At 35.0% G+C, this 13,737-nt stretch overlaps 1 protein-coding gene across 1 annotated transcript; it reads right to left on the bottom strand.

The window, feature by feature from the left end:
- Positions 1 to 1,872: 1,872 nt before the first annotated feature.
- On the bottom strand, positions 1,873 to 13,026 carry LOTGIDRAFT_239115 (hypothetical protein; the record flags this gene model as incomplete). Its single annotated transcript, XM_009052990.1, has 13 exons — positions 12,879 to 13,026; positions 10,273 to 10,459; positions 9,679 to 9,754; positions 8,876 to 9,015; positions 7,967 to 8,009; positions 6,854 to 6,927; positions 6,058 to 6,222; positions 5,692 to 5,761; positions 5,164 to 5,271; positions 4,847 to 4,871; positions 4,648 to 4,725; positions 2,461 to 2,650; positions 1,873 to 2,002 (listed from the first exon to the last, which is right to left on the bottom strand). Exons 1-13 carry the CDS (start codon positions 12,979 to 12,981, stop codon positions 1,873 to 1,875), a joined length of 1,389 nt encoding a protein of 462 aa, XP_009051238.1. The 5' UTR covers positions 12,982 to 13,026.
- Positions 13,027 to 13,737: the final 711 nt, after the last annotated feature.

The following is a 13,737-nucleotide window of genomic DNA, read 5'->3' as shown; positions in this document are numbered from 1 at the left end:
TATAGAGATGGCAGTAGGTTGGCTTTCAATTTTGGATTTAACTAGTTGAAGGGCTTCATCGCACGGTATGTTAGTGAATAAATCGACCACATCATAACTAATTATATTATTATATAGGAATTATATTTTGATTTAATGTCTTCACAGAAACTAGTTGAGTCACGGATATAGGAAGAGGCTGTTTTACCAAAGCGTGCGAGAAGTTTAGCAAGGTACTTAGATGTATTATATAGAGCACTACCACGAGAACAAACCAGCAGAAGAACGGATCTTTATGTATTTTAACTTGAGCTTTAGCATATGGCGCAGTAGGGTGTCATGCAGATTCTTGTCGATTTCATTATTTTGTTTGAGCTCTTTTAAGATTGATTCGAGTTTACGGTCAAGTCTTAAAGTAGGGTCTCTAGTTATTTTTCTATAGGTAGATTCATCTGTTAGTGTAAAAGTTGATTCAAATGATCACGATCTAACACCACAGTAGCTTTACCTTTATCAGCTGGTACAATTGAGATGTTTGGATTTTCTTTCAATTCTTTAATAGCCTTATTTTCATTTTTGGTCAAATTTGGTGTTTTAAGCTTATTTTTTTGTAGTACCTGTTTAATTTGATGACGTATGGATTCGATGTTACCACATGGAGCTAGTTGTTATCACTTATAAAGGTTCCTTTCGGTATTTTCTTATTGGTAGGGATGTAGTTGAGGCCTTTGGCGAGCAGGTTGATTTGATCTGTCGTTTGTGGATGGGAGGATAGATTGATAACAGTCTTTTTGATATATGCGGCTATGTCATTATTGGTGTTGACGGATCTTGTGGAATTCTTCTTCTTTTCAGCAATAAGTAGGGCAAATTTCTTAATGTGATTAAAGGAAGGAGTAGTATATCCATAATAGTGTTTCTTATCTGTATAGTTGTCTAAATATCTGTTTTACTATCCGATAGAGCTCAATTTCAGCTATCTGTATAGTTGTCTAAATATTTATTTTACCTGTTGATGGTGCCCAATTGCTCTAGGTCTAACCCTAACCCTAGGCCTAAACTTACACCTACCCTAACCTAGGTGTTACTATAGGCCTTACGCCAAATCTTACCCTAGACATACACTTACCCCTTCATCTACACTTAACCCTAACCTAGGCGTTACTCTAGGCCTTACAATAGGTATTACCCTATGCCTACACTTACACCTACATCTACACTTAACCATAACCTAGATGTTACTATAGGCCTTACACTAAGTCTTACCCTCTACACTATCTACACTCAACCTTAACGTAGGTGTTACTCTAGGTATACAACTACACCTACATCTACACTAAATTTAACCTAGGCTTAAACCTAGGTCTAAACCCTAAGTAACATAACCCTAACGTAGGTCTTACTATAGTACTTACCCTAGGTCTCAACCTAGGCATACACTTACACCTACATCTACATTTAACCCTAACCTAGGCTTAAACCTAGGTCTAAACCCTAAGTTACTAAACCCTAACAAAGTCCTTGTTATAGGCCTTACCCTAGGTCTTACCCTTTGCATACACTTCTTTCACCTACATCTACACTTAACCCTAACTTAGGTGTTACTCTAGGCCTTACGCTAGCTATTACCCTAATCTTAAACCTAGGTCTAAACGCTAAGTTATTTAACCCTAACCCAGGCCTTATTATAGGCCTTATCCTAGGTCTTACCTAGGCATACACTTACACCTACATCTAGACTAAACGCGAACCTAGGTCTTACTATAGGCCTTACCCTAGGTCTTACTCTAGGCATACACTTACGCCTACATCTACACTCAACCTTAACTTAGGTGTTACTCTAGGCCATACCCATACAATACGGTATGATAAACACATTATGATGAGAATTTATCAGATATCAAATAGGAAAGGATAATCTAATCCACCAAATCCTGCTCTAATCCCTCCTTCATCACAACCAAATACTTTACTTTTCATAAGAAACCCAGTTTCTGTGTTATAGATCTCTCCGTTCTTCTGGCTGAAATATAGGATAATATAAAAATAACGACTGTTTCGCCATTTTTAGGGGTTGATTTCCTGAATATATATCAATGGTCTCCAGAAGTACTATGTTTTGATCCCAATCTGCCATGAAAAGGTTTGCGTACGATGGGGTAAATCGCTTGCCCATAGCTGTCCCTGAAGTTTGTAAATGTTTTATCATTAAATGTGAAATCGTTTCGACTGAGACAAATAACTAAAAGCTGTAGAATTGCATTGTCGGGTCTGTTTGGATCTGGGTTTCTATTTAAAAGCTTTACGAACTGCCGTTAAACCAGTAGTGTTATCGATATTGGTATGCATAGAAGAAACGTCGATAGAAATTAAAGTGATACTACGTCTTAGAATTAACATAAAATTTAAGAATTTTAAACTTGGCGAATAAGAGCCAGTAGATATGGCTAAATAAAGATGAATAAAAAATTATAGCCTTACCCTATAAAACAACCGTATACTCCCAGCTCCGCTACACATTCTACAGGTTTTAATACATTGTTAGGTTTTACTAAATAATTCCAACTTTTAACTGGCTTGATTAAATCCATTAAAATATAAGCACAGCGTTCCTCCGAGTCCTGGATACTTTCTAGAAATTCTTTCATGCTGTTTCCATACAAATTATTCCCTGGAAAAGAAAATTAAAACGGAATTTTGTTGATCATTTCAAGATGTCGGATTTACAGACAGACTGACTAGAAGAAAAGCAGTAAATAAAAACTATATTCATTTACTTAGAGAGACAGATTCATCATCCATCTGTGTGTCCAGAATTATCCGCGTTTCAAAGATAAACTTGTCGTCTTCTCTTAAGAGCCTTATTATGTCATATATACAAAAGACATATATAGAAAAGACCTGTATAGAAAAGACATATATAGAAAAGACATATATAGAAAAGACATATATAGAAAAGACATATATAGAAAAGACATATATAGAAAAGACATATATAGAAAAGACATAAATAGAAAAGACATATATAGAAAAGACTTATATAGAAAAGACATATATAGAAAAGACATATATAGAAAAGACATATATAGAAAAGACTTATATAGAAAAGACATATATAGATAAGACTTATATAGAAAAGACATGTATAGAAAAGACATATAAAGAAAAGACATATATAGATAAGACATATATAGATAAGACTTATATAGAAAAGACATATATAGAAAAGACTTATATAGATAAGACATATATAGAAAAGACTTATATAGATAAGACATATATAGAAAAGACATATAGAAAAGACTTATATAGATAAGACATATATAGAAAAGACATATATAGAAAAGACTTATATAGATAAGACATATATAGAAAAGACATATATAGAAAAGACATATATAGATAAGACTTATATAGAAAAGACTTATATAGAAAAGACATATATAGAAAAGACTTATATAGATAAGACATAAATAGAAAAGACATATATAGAAAAGACATATATAGAAAAGACATGTATAGAAAAGACTTATATAGATAAGACATATATAGATAAGACATATATAGAAAAGACATATATAGAAAAGACATATATAGAAAAGACTTATATAGAAAAGATCTGTATAGAAAAGACATATATAGATAAGTCATATATAGAAAAGACTTATATAGATAAGACTTATATAGAAAAGACATATATAGATAAGACTTATATAGAAAAGACATATATAGAAAAGACATATATAGAAAAGACATAAATAGAAAAGACATATATAGAAAAGACTTATATAGAAAAGACTTATATAGATAATACATATATAAAAAAAGACATATATAGAAAAGACCTGTATAGAAAAGACATATATAAAAAAGACATATATAGAAAAGACTTATATAGAAAAGACTTATATAGATAAGACATAAATAGAAAAGACATATATAGAAAAGACATATATAGAAAAGACATGTATAGAAAAGACATAAATAGAAAAGACTTATATAGAAAAGACTTATATAGATAAGACTCATATAGAAAAGACATATATAGAAAAGACCTATATATAGAAAAGACCTATATAGAAAAGACCTATATAGAGAAGACCTATATAGAAAAGACATATATATTAAGACATGTATAGAAATGTAAATTACTAGTTTCAGGTATTGTTGAAGGAATCATGCGATTTTTGTACATTTCTATTAGTTCTGAAGATTATTTACGTATATTCATGACCCAAATCAAACCCCGAAAACGAAGCTGTCCTTATAAGTGCGGTTTCCGCAAAAAGAATGATAGAAAGTTAGTAACTAGACATTTCATTTCATTCGTGTTTTTCTGTTTGCGATTACACTTGTCACCATGATCATGATCTGACAAACTTGTTATTCATCTCCTGTTCTGAAAATTCAAATTGCAACCAATCAAATGTTCTGTTCAATAAAAGATCACCTTCTAGGATATTCATTGAGTTGTCTAATCACTTTATTAGTGTTTTGATTGGTTAGCACAGATCAAATTACATCCACGATTTTTGAAAAATCTTGTCAGATTATGGATCATGAAAAATGTAGTCACCCGCAAAAAAATACGAAACTTCTGGGTTTGCGAATTTTTCGGGCTTTACAACTTGTCGATGGAAATGATTCAGGAAATACAAGGTTTCGTACCTCCTCCCTCTCTCTGTGGTTTCAACACAAACTGGTCTGGGTTTTTTATCGCCATTTTAATAGCTCTGTCACCTTTTTCTACCTGACAAATTAAAACCAGAAGCAATGTTACAACAACTTGGACAGGAAGAATCTAATTTCAGTATCACAGTCCAGAATTAAAACCGATTGGGTTTGTCAACTCGAGGAGTCTACATACCTAATAACGTCTGTCTGTCTCTCGCCTGACGTCCATATTCCACGCAACCCTGGCAGACATAGTACGTCTATTAGCAGCACAGTACGTCAGACGAGCATATTATTCTACGCTCGGATGGATGACAGAATCGTGGCTACGGGGGGGGGGGGGGGAGGCAATGTTGTCCTGAAAAAAAGGATTCACCCCTTCTCCCACCAGAAACCGACCAATTCCGTTACTGCAACTTAACATCATACACCATTGCGCCCCCGGAAATATTACTTGCTCCTCCCAAAAGTAACCTCTGACTACGGGCCCGAAGGGTCCTTAAAACTTACTAAATCTAAGTTATATTGCCTCTGTTTAAAATTCGTGGCTCTGATAATAGTTGTTGTATTTTCTTGGTTCCTGCGAGTTGATAATGAATCGGTGGACATTTTATACATCTACCTTGCTCAATTTCTAGTCGCACTTTCCAGATCTGAAATTTTAAGAAATAGAAGTTAAAACATTTAAAAGTTCTTACTATCGGCATTATGCGCTGGTAGGCGAGGTGTTTCTCCTTTACCGAGTGATCGCACAATTGTAGTTTGGTTCAATCAGGAGCAATAATTAAAAAGTAGTTCTTCAACAATTCTAGAAACAACTCGTCCGAGATCTCACTAGTATACAATGTAGTCTCTATCGTACTCACAGTAAAATTTAAACTTGGCTAAGTCAAGGACAAAAACAAAAACAGTTCATCGTAATTTCGCAAATATCGAACTCTAGCCAATACACGCATCCAAGTTTAATCAGAATGGGATCAGTACTGACTGACGGACAATACTCGTCCATTCGATCCTAAATGAAGTTGAACAAGGTACCTGATCAGTACTATATTCTGTAGGATTATATCCAGCTCTGTAATAAACTACAGCCACTTCCTCTGTGTCACTGAAATAGAAATTATCAAGTTTTAAATTACTGTAAACAGTGTGTTATATAATTATGACTACAGAAGGATGAAATTGTTTCGATATAGTAGGAAATTCATTCCAAAACCTCATAATGATGGCTTAAATTGTGCTCTATCAGTTGGAAAAGTAAAGTATTTAGATGACTATACAGATAGCTGAAATTGAGTTCTATCAGCTGGTAAAGTAGATATTTAGATGACTATACAGATAGTTGAAATTGAGCTCTATCAGCTGGTATAGTAAATATATAGATTGCTACAAAGTATTACTCACACAAGATATTTTCTGTTTTTGGTCAGTTTCCCATACCGAATTAAATCATTAAACGTTTTTCTCACTACTCGGATGTTAGGATTCTGTTTATAAATTTCAAATTCCATCAAGCGTTGGTCCATGGCGTAGCGTTCATTATGAAGAACCACAAATACGATAATGGCCCTGAATATAAAGATCAGATAACAAAGTTTCTGTGGAAGTAGAGACTACAGTGGCAGCGTAAACCTTCTGGAACTGTGGGTTTAAATATGGGGCAGACTGACTCAATGGGGAAGCAACTGGCGAGGACAAGTTCAAAATGTTGCAACTCTGTGGAGGCGTCGTAGTCGCATGCCTCTCACAGAGCGCCTGGGAGGTTTTTCCCAAGCCATTTAGAATAATTGAATTGATTTTGGTGAATTATATTGTGGCAAAAATGTATAAAAATCAATTTTTTGTTTAAATAAAGTGAGACTACAATTGGTATGCATATCATTTTTCTAGGGGGGCATTGTCGCCGCCACTGAGACTCTATTCCATCTAATTGCAGATATTTCGCTCAATCAATCAAAGCAATATATAATTAGAAAGCTTATCCCGGTAAAGTGCAAATGCAAATATAACAGAATTTGAAGTGCGAAATTTCTTTCCTCACTCGCCAGTCCTCTTTTTTTCATTCAGACATCTCTGGTATCAAGAGAATAATTCGAATCAAAATCATGAACTGTTGACACAGTAGGCTAAAATCTGTATTTTTACAGGGGGCTTCCCAAGTAACCAGTGTTGACAGGGGACAAGGGCATACCAAACTTACTTGGGGTTGTCATAAAGTTTCCAGGCCTTCATAAAGGCAGCGACCTGTCCTTTCGCGACGTCTTTTTCTGGAATCTGAAGAAAGATAAAAGGTAGTAGTGATTAGCAGTCCATATCATATCACAAATTTATAGCTGGAATGTGGTAGGGTAGAGAATTAGGGTACAGACAATTAAAATAATTTTTAAGAAGTTTAATGATTATATATTTGACAAGGGCCAGAATTAGGTCCAATATACAAAGACACGATGCTGTCTAACAATATACAATGATACAACGAAATGATAAAGGAAGAAAAGTACAATTTGTTTACAAATACACAGTTTTTGTTGATGTGATCAAGAACGTGACCACAAAAAGACATACTAAAATATTCATATGAAAAAAGAAGCCAAAGATCAGTGCAAGTGCTGCGAGCCCAACCCTACTCTACTCTACTGCATTTCATGTTCTTATTTTTCTATGGAGGGGAGTAGGATTTATTCAAGCTCAAGACCAGCTTTAAAGATGTTAACTCATCCCCTGACATTAAAAGATTCGATGTTACCACATTAAATCCTGTGGGAAGAGGGGAAAATATTGAATTATTATGAACAATCAAATCATCCAGAAACACAACTGTTAGAATCAAGATAACTATTAGTAAATAGGCCCATTGTTGATCAAATCTAAGGTTTGAAAGATGCGGTTCAAAGACACAGTATCTACAAACCCAAGACAAAACTGGAAATGAACATGGACATTTGCGTTATGTTGAGCAGTTATGATAGTTGTGGTGCAATGTGGGGTATGCTTACTCTTCTTGACACATGATACCACTTTAAATACTGAGTTATGATTGATATACATGCTCATGTGAAAAGTTCATTGGCTGCTACCAACCCTTCACCAAAAATGTTGTTTTGGATTTTGGATTTCGTTTTGCGGTTCAGATAGTTAGTACTTTATTTATGTAAGGGCCTTACAAGAGCCAAAGACGTCGGACTGAAAATTAGGAAAAGTGCAAATCAATGCTGTCCCCGATATACATAAACAAATGCCTTTGTCATATTTGAACAACTAAACACCTTTCCATGTTCTTGTATTTGTATTTATAGATTGAAATGTAGCCTACCTGTTCACCTTTATAAGGCAGACCAGCACAGTTTAAAATATACCTATAATATTTTAAAAATAGAGATGCAAACAAGTGCTTTGGGCATTCTTCTACAGTATGGAGCCTGGCATTTCTATAGAATGGAACCTGGCCTTAATTTTGTTCATGTTTTTTTTTAATCAATCGCAATTAGCTCGTTCATGTTTTTTTTTTAATCAATCGCAATTAGTTCTGCTAATCGTGAATTGTACGTTGATACTTCACACTGAGAGTGAAGCGATTCCAGCACACACTGGGGGTAACGGAGGCACCTCATGAAATTATAAATGGCTTATTAGTAGTAGTAGTTTTATCAATAACATATTTATATATATTGATATATTTACAAAGACATATAGAAACAGACCCACACAGTTTGAAATATACCTTTAAAACCAATACCATATAATGAGGAATATTTCAAGAGGGCTGTAGTTAGACCCTAACTGAGGGGGCTATTTTAAACATCAAAATAACATATACTATCTTCAACAGTCTTTTGAAGTGCACAGATGAAGAACAGATGAAGAACAGATGAAGAACAGATGAAGAACAGATGAAGAACAGATGAAGAACAGATGAAGAACAGATGAAGAACAGATGAAGAACAGATAAAGAGGAACCGATAATTTTATTTAAAAGGAAATGAAAGGACGTGAAAAGAAATGAACTTTTTCGGTCTCTTTGGTCAATGATGACGGACAGCGTCATTTAGTTGCCAAAGAGGGGAATTTTTGACAGGAAAAGAAAGGGATCAGAAGCATTAGCCTGCTCATTTTCGATTTCCATCTCTTATGGTCCGTAGCACATGGGGCCTTGGGTCTGGGGCTTTGGGCCTGGGGTTTATTGTCCCATCTGAACAACTCGACGATTTGTCCATGTACATACCTATATAGCCCAGGTACTTTTGAAGACAGTCCACACTTTGCGACTGAAATGGTATTAAATTCCACCTGTTTCAAACTCTGGTTATTTTCCTCTTCCAATTGAAACATAAAATCATTCCTGAACGAACCCAGATAAATCGACTGAAAAGTAAAGGGGGAAAAAGACAAAATGTATCCTTATGCTTCAACTTCTCAAAAGTAAAGAGTATTGTCCCATGGGAAATGAAAAGAAGTGGTGTTAAAGCTTTTAAACATACATTATATACTCCTTTGTTATATTGCATATCAGGGGAGAGGAACATGCACACCAAAAGCTATATAATAAAATTTGTTCAGTTTATCCGTGTAAAATAATAACTTATTTGATAAAAACGTTGTGAGTGAGGATTTAAATGATTGGAACTTCTCTGTGGCTCTAATGTTTCCTGATAGTTCATCCCAAGCCTAAAACGCATTGAGCAGTGCACTCATTTAGTTATTCGTTTTGTTTTTGAAATTTGTGATATCATCATTCCACCTGAATCCAGTAACACCCTTAGTCACGCACCACGTGGGAAGGACTGATATTTTTATTCTAAATTCTTACATTTGTGGCATTATTTTGGCGTCATACTAGTTCCCAGAGCCCAGAGGATTCAGGGTATCTACGACTCCGATGTCATAGAAAGGAATGCGATTATTTTGGGTAGGAACATAGAAAATCAATTGGTCAGAGTTTCAATCAACCCCCCCACGCCCCCCCCCCCCCCCCCTTTTTGAACTTGCTCCCACCCCAAGTTAATAACTGATATCATATTTATTAACCTGCGCTTGTGGGTCGTCTTTAACAGCCAAATAAATATTCCATAGGTTCCTGGTAAAATCATCAACTTGAATAACACTACAACGATAAATAAAAATATATTATTACAGACTACAAATATAAAAACTTCATTCAATAGAGTTACCTCTCTGTAAGCGTATCATGTTTGCATTCGGTTTACAGATTCCGAGTAAGTAATACGTTGGGGGAGGGGGGGGGGGGGCGGGTGGTTTAAGGGGTAAGAGGGTTCAGGGTATCTACGACTCCAATTACAAACCAAAAAATTGAAATAATATCTTGTTTCATTTTATACCTCAAATTCATTGAAATATGTCATAGCAAGGAACGCGATTATATTGGTTGGGGATATAAGATTGGGCCGAGTTTCAGTCAACACTCAATACACCTCTAGCTCAATCTGATTCAAATGAAAAGGAACACGATCATTTGGGATGGAGTAGTAAACTGGTTGGTCTATTTGCAGATAGCTGTCCAGCACACTCTATCTGATTCAATTGCAAACGCTGAATGTATTGTTTTTTTTATGTAGATAGGGCATGATAATTTCGTGTCGACGAACACAAGATAATACAAACTTTTTAAAAGCTTCCTGGAGAAACTGGTGATCCATAGAAACTCTGTGTATCAATCTGTTAAAATGGATCATGGATAGCCTGGCATGTTGAAGAAGGTGGTGGGAAACTTGGGTTGGAAACAAAGTGAAGGGAAGATAAGTCACTTTATCTTGATCTTCATCACGGTGACTTGGTCTCAGAGATATTCCTGAAATAATTCAATACCAATTATTAAAGATGGGTTCCTCTATTTTCATTTATGAAAATGAAAATGCTAATACGTAGATAGAACGTAGAGGTGTTCTAATGACTTGAAAAAATACCAGTTTGTCTCACATGTCCATAATTAATTCCTAATTAGCTAAATTAGAAGAATAATTAGCAGAATTCCAATGAGTGACCGATCAAGAAAGGTCAAAAATTATTTTTTGTTTATCTAGACTGTAAATACATGGACATTTATGATTGGTTAAAACTCATAATTATATGCAATAAGAACATAATGATATGATTAATAATACATGCTAATTCGTAAGAAACACAAATAAATCAAATAGTTTGCTTTATTTGACACTCAAAAATAAGGAAACCCATCTTTAAACAGGGTCGTAATGTACGGGTAGAGACGGGTGTCGTTTTCTTACCAATAAAAACTAGAATTGTTGAGAGTTCACCGTTAGTTTAGAATTTGATAGAAAGAAACAAGCAAACAAGCAACCATTTTTCTCAAGAATAACAACTCGGGTTCACGCACTCGTCTCTGATCCTTCCTAGATTATTCCTTACTATTTACAGCCGGGTTCATTAGAATAATGGAGAACGATGATTGTTTCAAGGTCTCCAGGCTTTCATCTGCCGAGATTAGACAATTTCTTCCAGGTAACAAAGAAAATTAAGTTGAATCCCAACGCTCTAACTGTCTTCATAAAATTGTGCTTCGGGACAATTTATCAGGTTTATAAATCATTATTTCAATCAAACTTTGTGGTAGGTGTGAAAATTAACATGTTACTATGTGTACGATAAAATTACGTGCTTTGGTCTTTAAGTCTAATACCTTGACTTTCTTGTATCATGGAAGTTAGTAAAGGCGGTGATCGATTGGATTGTACGCTAGCTAATACAGCTAATCAGGGCCCTGGGCAGAAAAACTGTAAACAATTTGGCGGGGCTCTGTTTGGCTGTATTCGTATTGTAGGTATTAGTTACAGTTGGTGATAGCTTGACATTTTGAAGGATGAAGATGATCACTGAGGTTTAGGTTCAATAAAAACAGTTATCCTAATTTGCGAGTCCATTGATCATTTTTGATCTAATAATGTACATGATTTAAATTGTGTCAAATAATCGGCGACCTTCATGGTGAGCTCTGACGATTCAAACCATTTCACCTTGTCTATCAAAGCACTAATTGAGAATTTGACTACTCGTTACTGAGATCAAATGGATTATTACAGATTCCAATAGTTCAGGTCGACGAATTGTTTTTTGTTAATAGGTACAACATGAGCTAGTAATGTGAAATATCATGGAATTCTCAGGCCGAATTAATCCAGTGAATGATCATAAAGAACCAGTTTCTAGAAGTCCAGTTGCTCGCAAATTCTGATCGAACAGGGACCCCTTTCATATGAACCCGATATCTAGCTTCTAATAGAACGTCATTATTAATATCGCTAAGGAAATTGTTTGCTTCAGTCGATTACCAGTTTAAAGCAGGGGTTGACTGAATGGCCCGTGGCCAAAATCCTATGCCCAACTGTCCTTGAAAATACTCTTTCTCAGCCAAAAAAATGAGACAACCACAACTTGTTATTCTTAAGCTCACCGTAGAAATTTGGACCTTCAAACCCATGTGTGTCCAGAATTCTCCGTGTTTGAACATTAAAATATCAAATTGTTGCAACTCATCAGTTTAAGGTACTCTGTAATATATAGAAAAGATGTATATAGAAATAATGAGTAAAATTCCCAGTTTCAGATTTTTTAAAGGAATTATGATATTTTTGTACATTTCTAGTACTTCTGAAGACTATTTACATATATTCAAGATTAACATCAACCTCCAAAATGACGCACCTTTAAGGCTGTGAAATATTTCGATGATTTGATTAGAAAATTTTGTTTTTGTTTTTCAATATTCATCAAAAACTTTTAGTAATCGGAGCTAGGGTACTTGCTGTCGCTCCCAAGCAGTGTCCGGTGGTCAGACTCTCAGACCGCCCTGATACAATGTATCAACAAATTTTACAAGTGTATGTCCCTGATCGTCAGATCAGAGATGTACTGTTGTCTATTATTACCTTGAGACCCTCCCTCCCCAAAATATATACGCATGCTTTACTAGCCTTGACCATTCAGTCCCACTTTGTGTACACTTGTGACGAAAAATGTATATCCTCGTTTTTTTTCTTCGATTTTCAAACTGATACATAATGATATGTTTTAAATAAACTTGTGATGTGAATTGCGAGGTATAAACAATCTGAACTTTCACGGTCGATACTGCTCAGTGAGAGTTTTTCTTCGAATAGTCGCTATTTTTAACTGATACATAATGATATGTTTTAAATAAAATAATTGATGTGAATTGCGAGGTATTAACGAATATAAAATATAATATTTACCGTGAGCAAGAGCCCAGTCTTTGGCCTTGTTTACAATCTCTTCTAGATCAGAGCTGCTAATTTCTCTCTCTCCGAGTATTTCCATTTTACCAACTTTCAACATGTCCAGTTTTTCATCTTTTTTTATATATCCCCGTCAACATTATCTTCTATTCAAATGATAAACTACAATATGTTTATTTTTGTTGATGAGGAAATTTTTCCATGCATGACGTCCTAAAGATTAATGAACCAGATATGAATGGCTATTTCTCATTGTAATATCGCATAAATTATAAAGCCTGGTCAACACTAGTCCGAAACATCTGCCTCTATTCTGTTCTCTGATGGATATTTTGACAGTTGTCGGCTGGAGTAGAGTCAGAAGAAAAAGACCCTGTTAAATGGGAATTTTCCACACCTCCAGAGTTGCAGTATTATTAAATTACCTTTACAATGACTCTAAAAAAGTGTTAGCCATTACCGTTGTAATGTTTTGTTAATATCACGTGAGTATGTGTTATGTGACTTTTGACCATTTAGTTGCGCACGCAGTTTTAACCGGCCAATGCAAGATCAGTTTTATTAAAAAATACTTTGATGGAACCGGAAACGTGACATAGAGTGTGTAGGGAGAAAATGATGGTATGACTGAACTACAAAAATATTCACCTTTCCAGATATATCTTGGTTTCGCAGATCAGAGATATCTAAATAGGTTTACAAATCCCACACCTGCAGAGATGTGTAATGTCCAAATTCAACAGGGCCTATTTTTCTGTCTCTACACCAGCTGACATCTGTCCAAATAGCTATCAGAGGCTGGAATAGAGGCAGATGTTTCGGTCTAGGTCAACACCAAAACGTATCCTTGTAAAGA

This window comes from Lottia gigantea (assembly GCF_000327385.1).
Source record: "Lottia gigantea unplaced genomic scaffold LOTGIsca_194, whole genome shotgun sequence".
Lineage (NCBI taxonomy): Eukaryota > Metazoa > Mollusca > Gastropoda > Lottiidae > Lottia > Lottia gigantea.
This window is presented reverse-complemented; position numbering and strand designations above follow the sequence as displayed.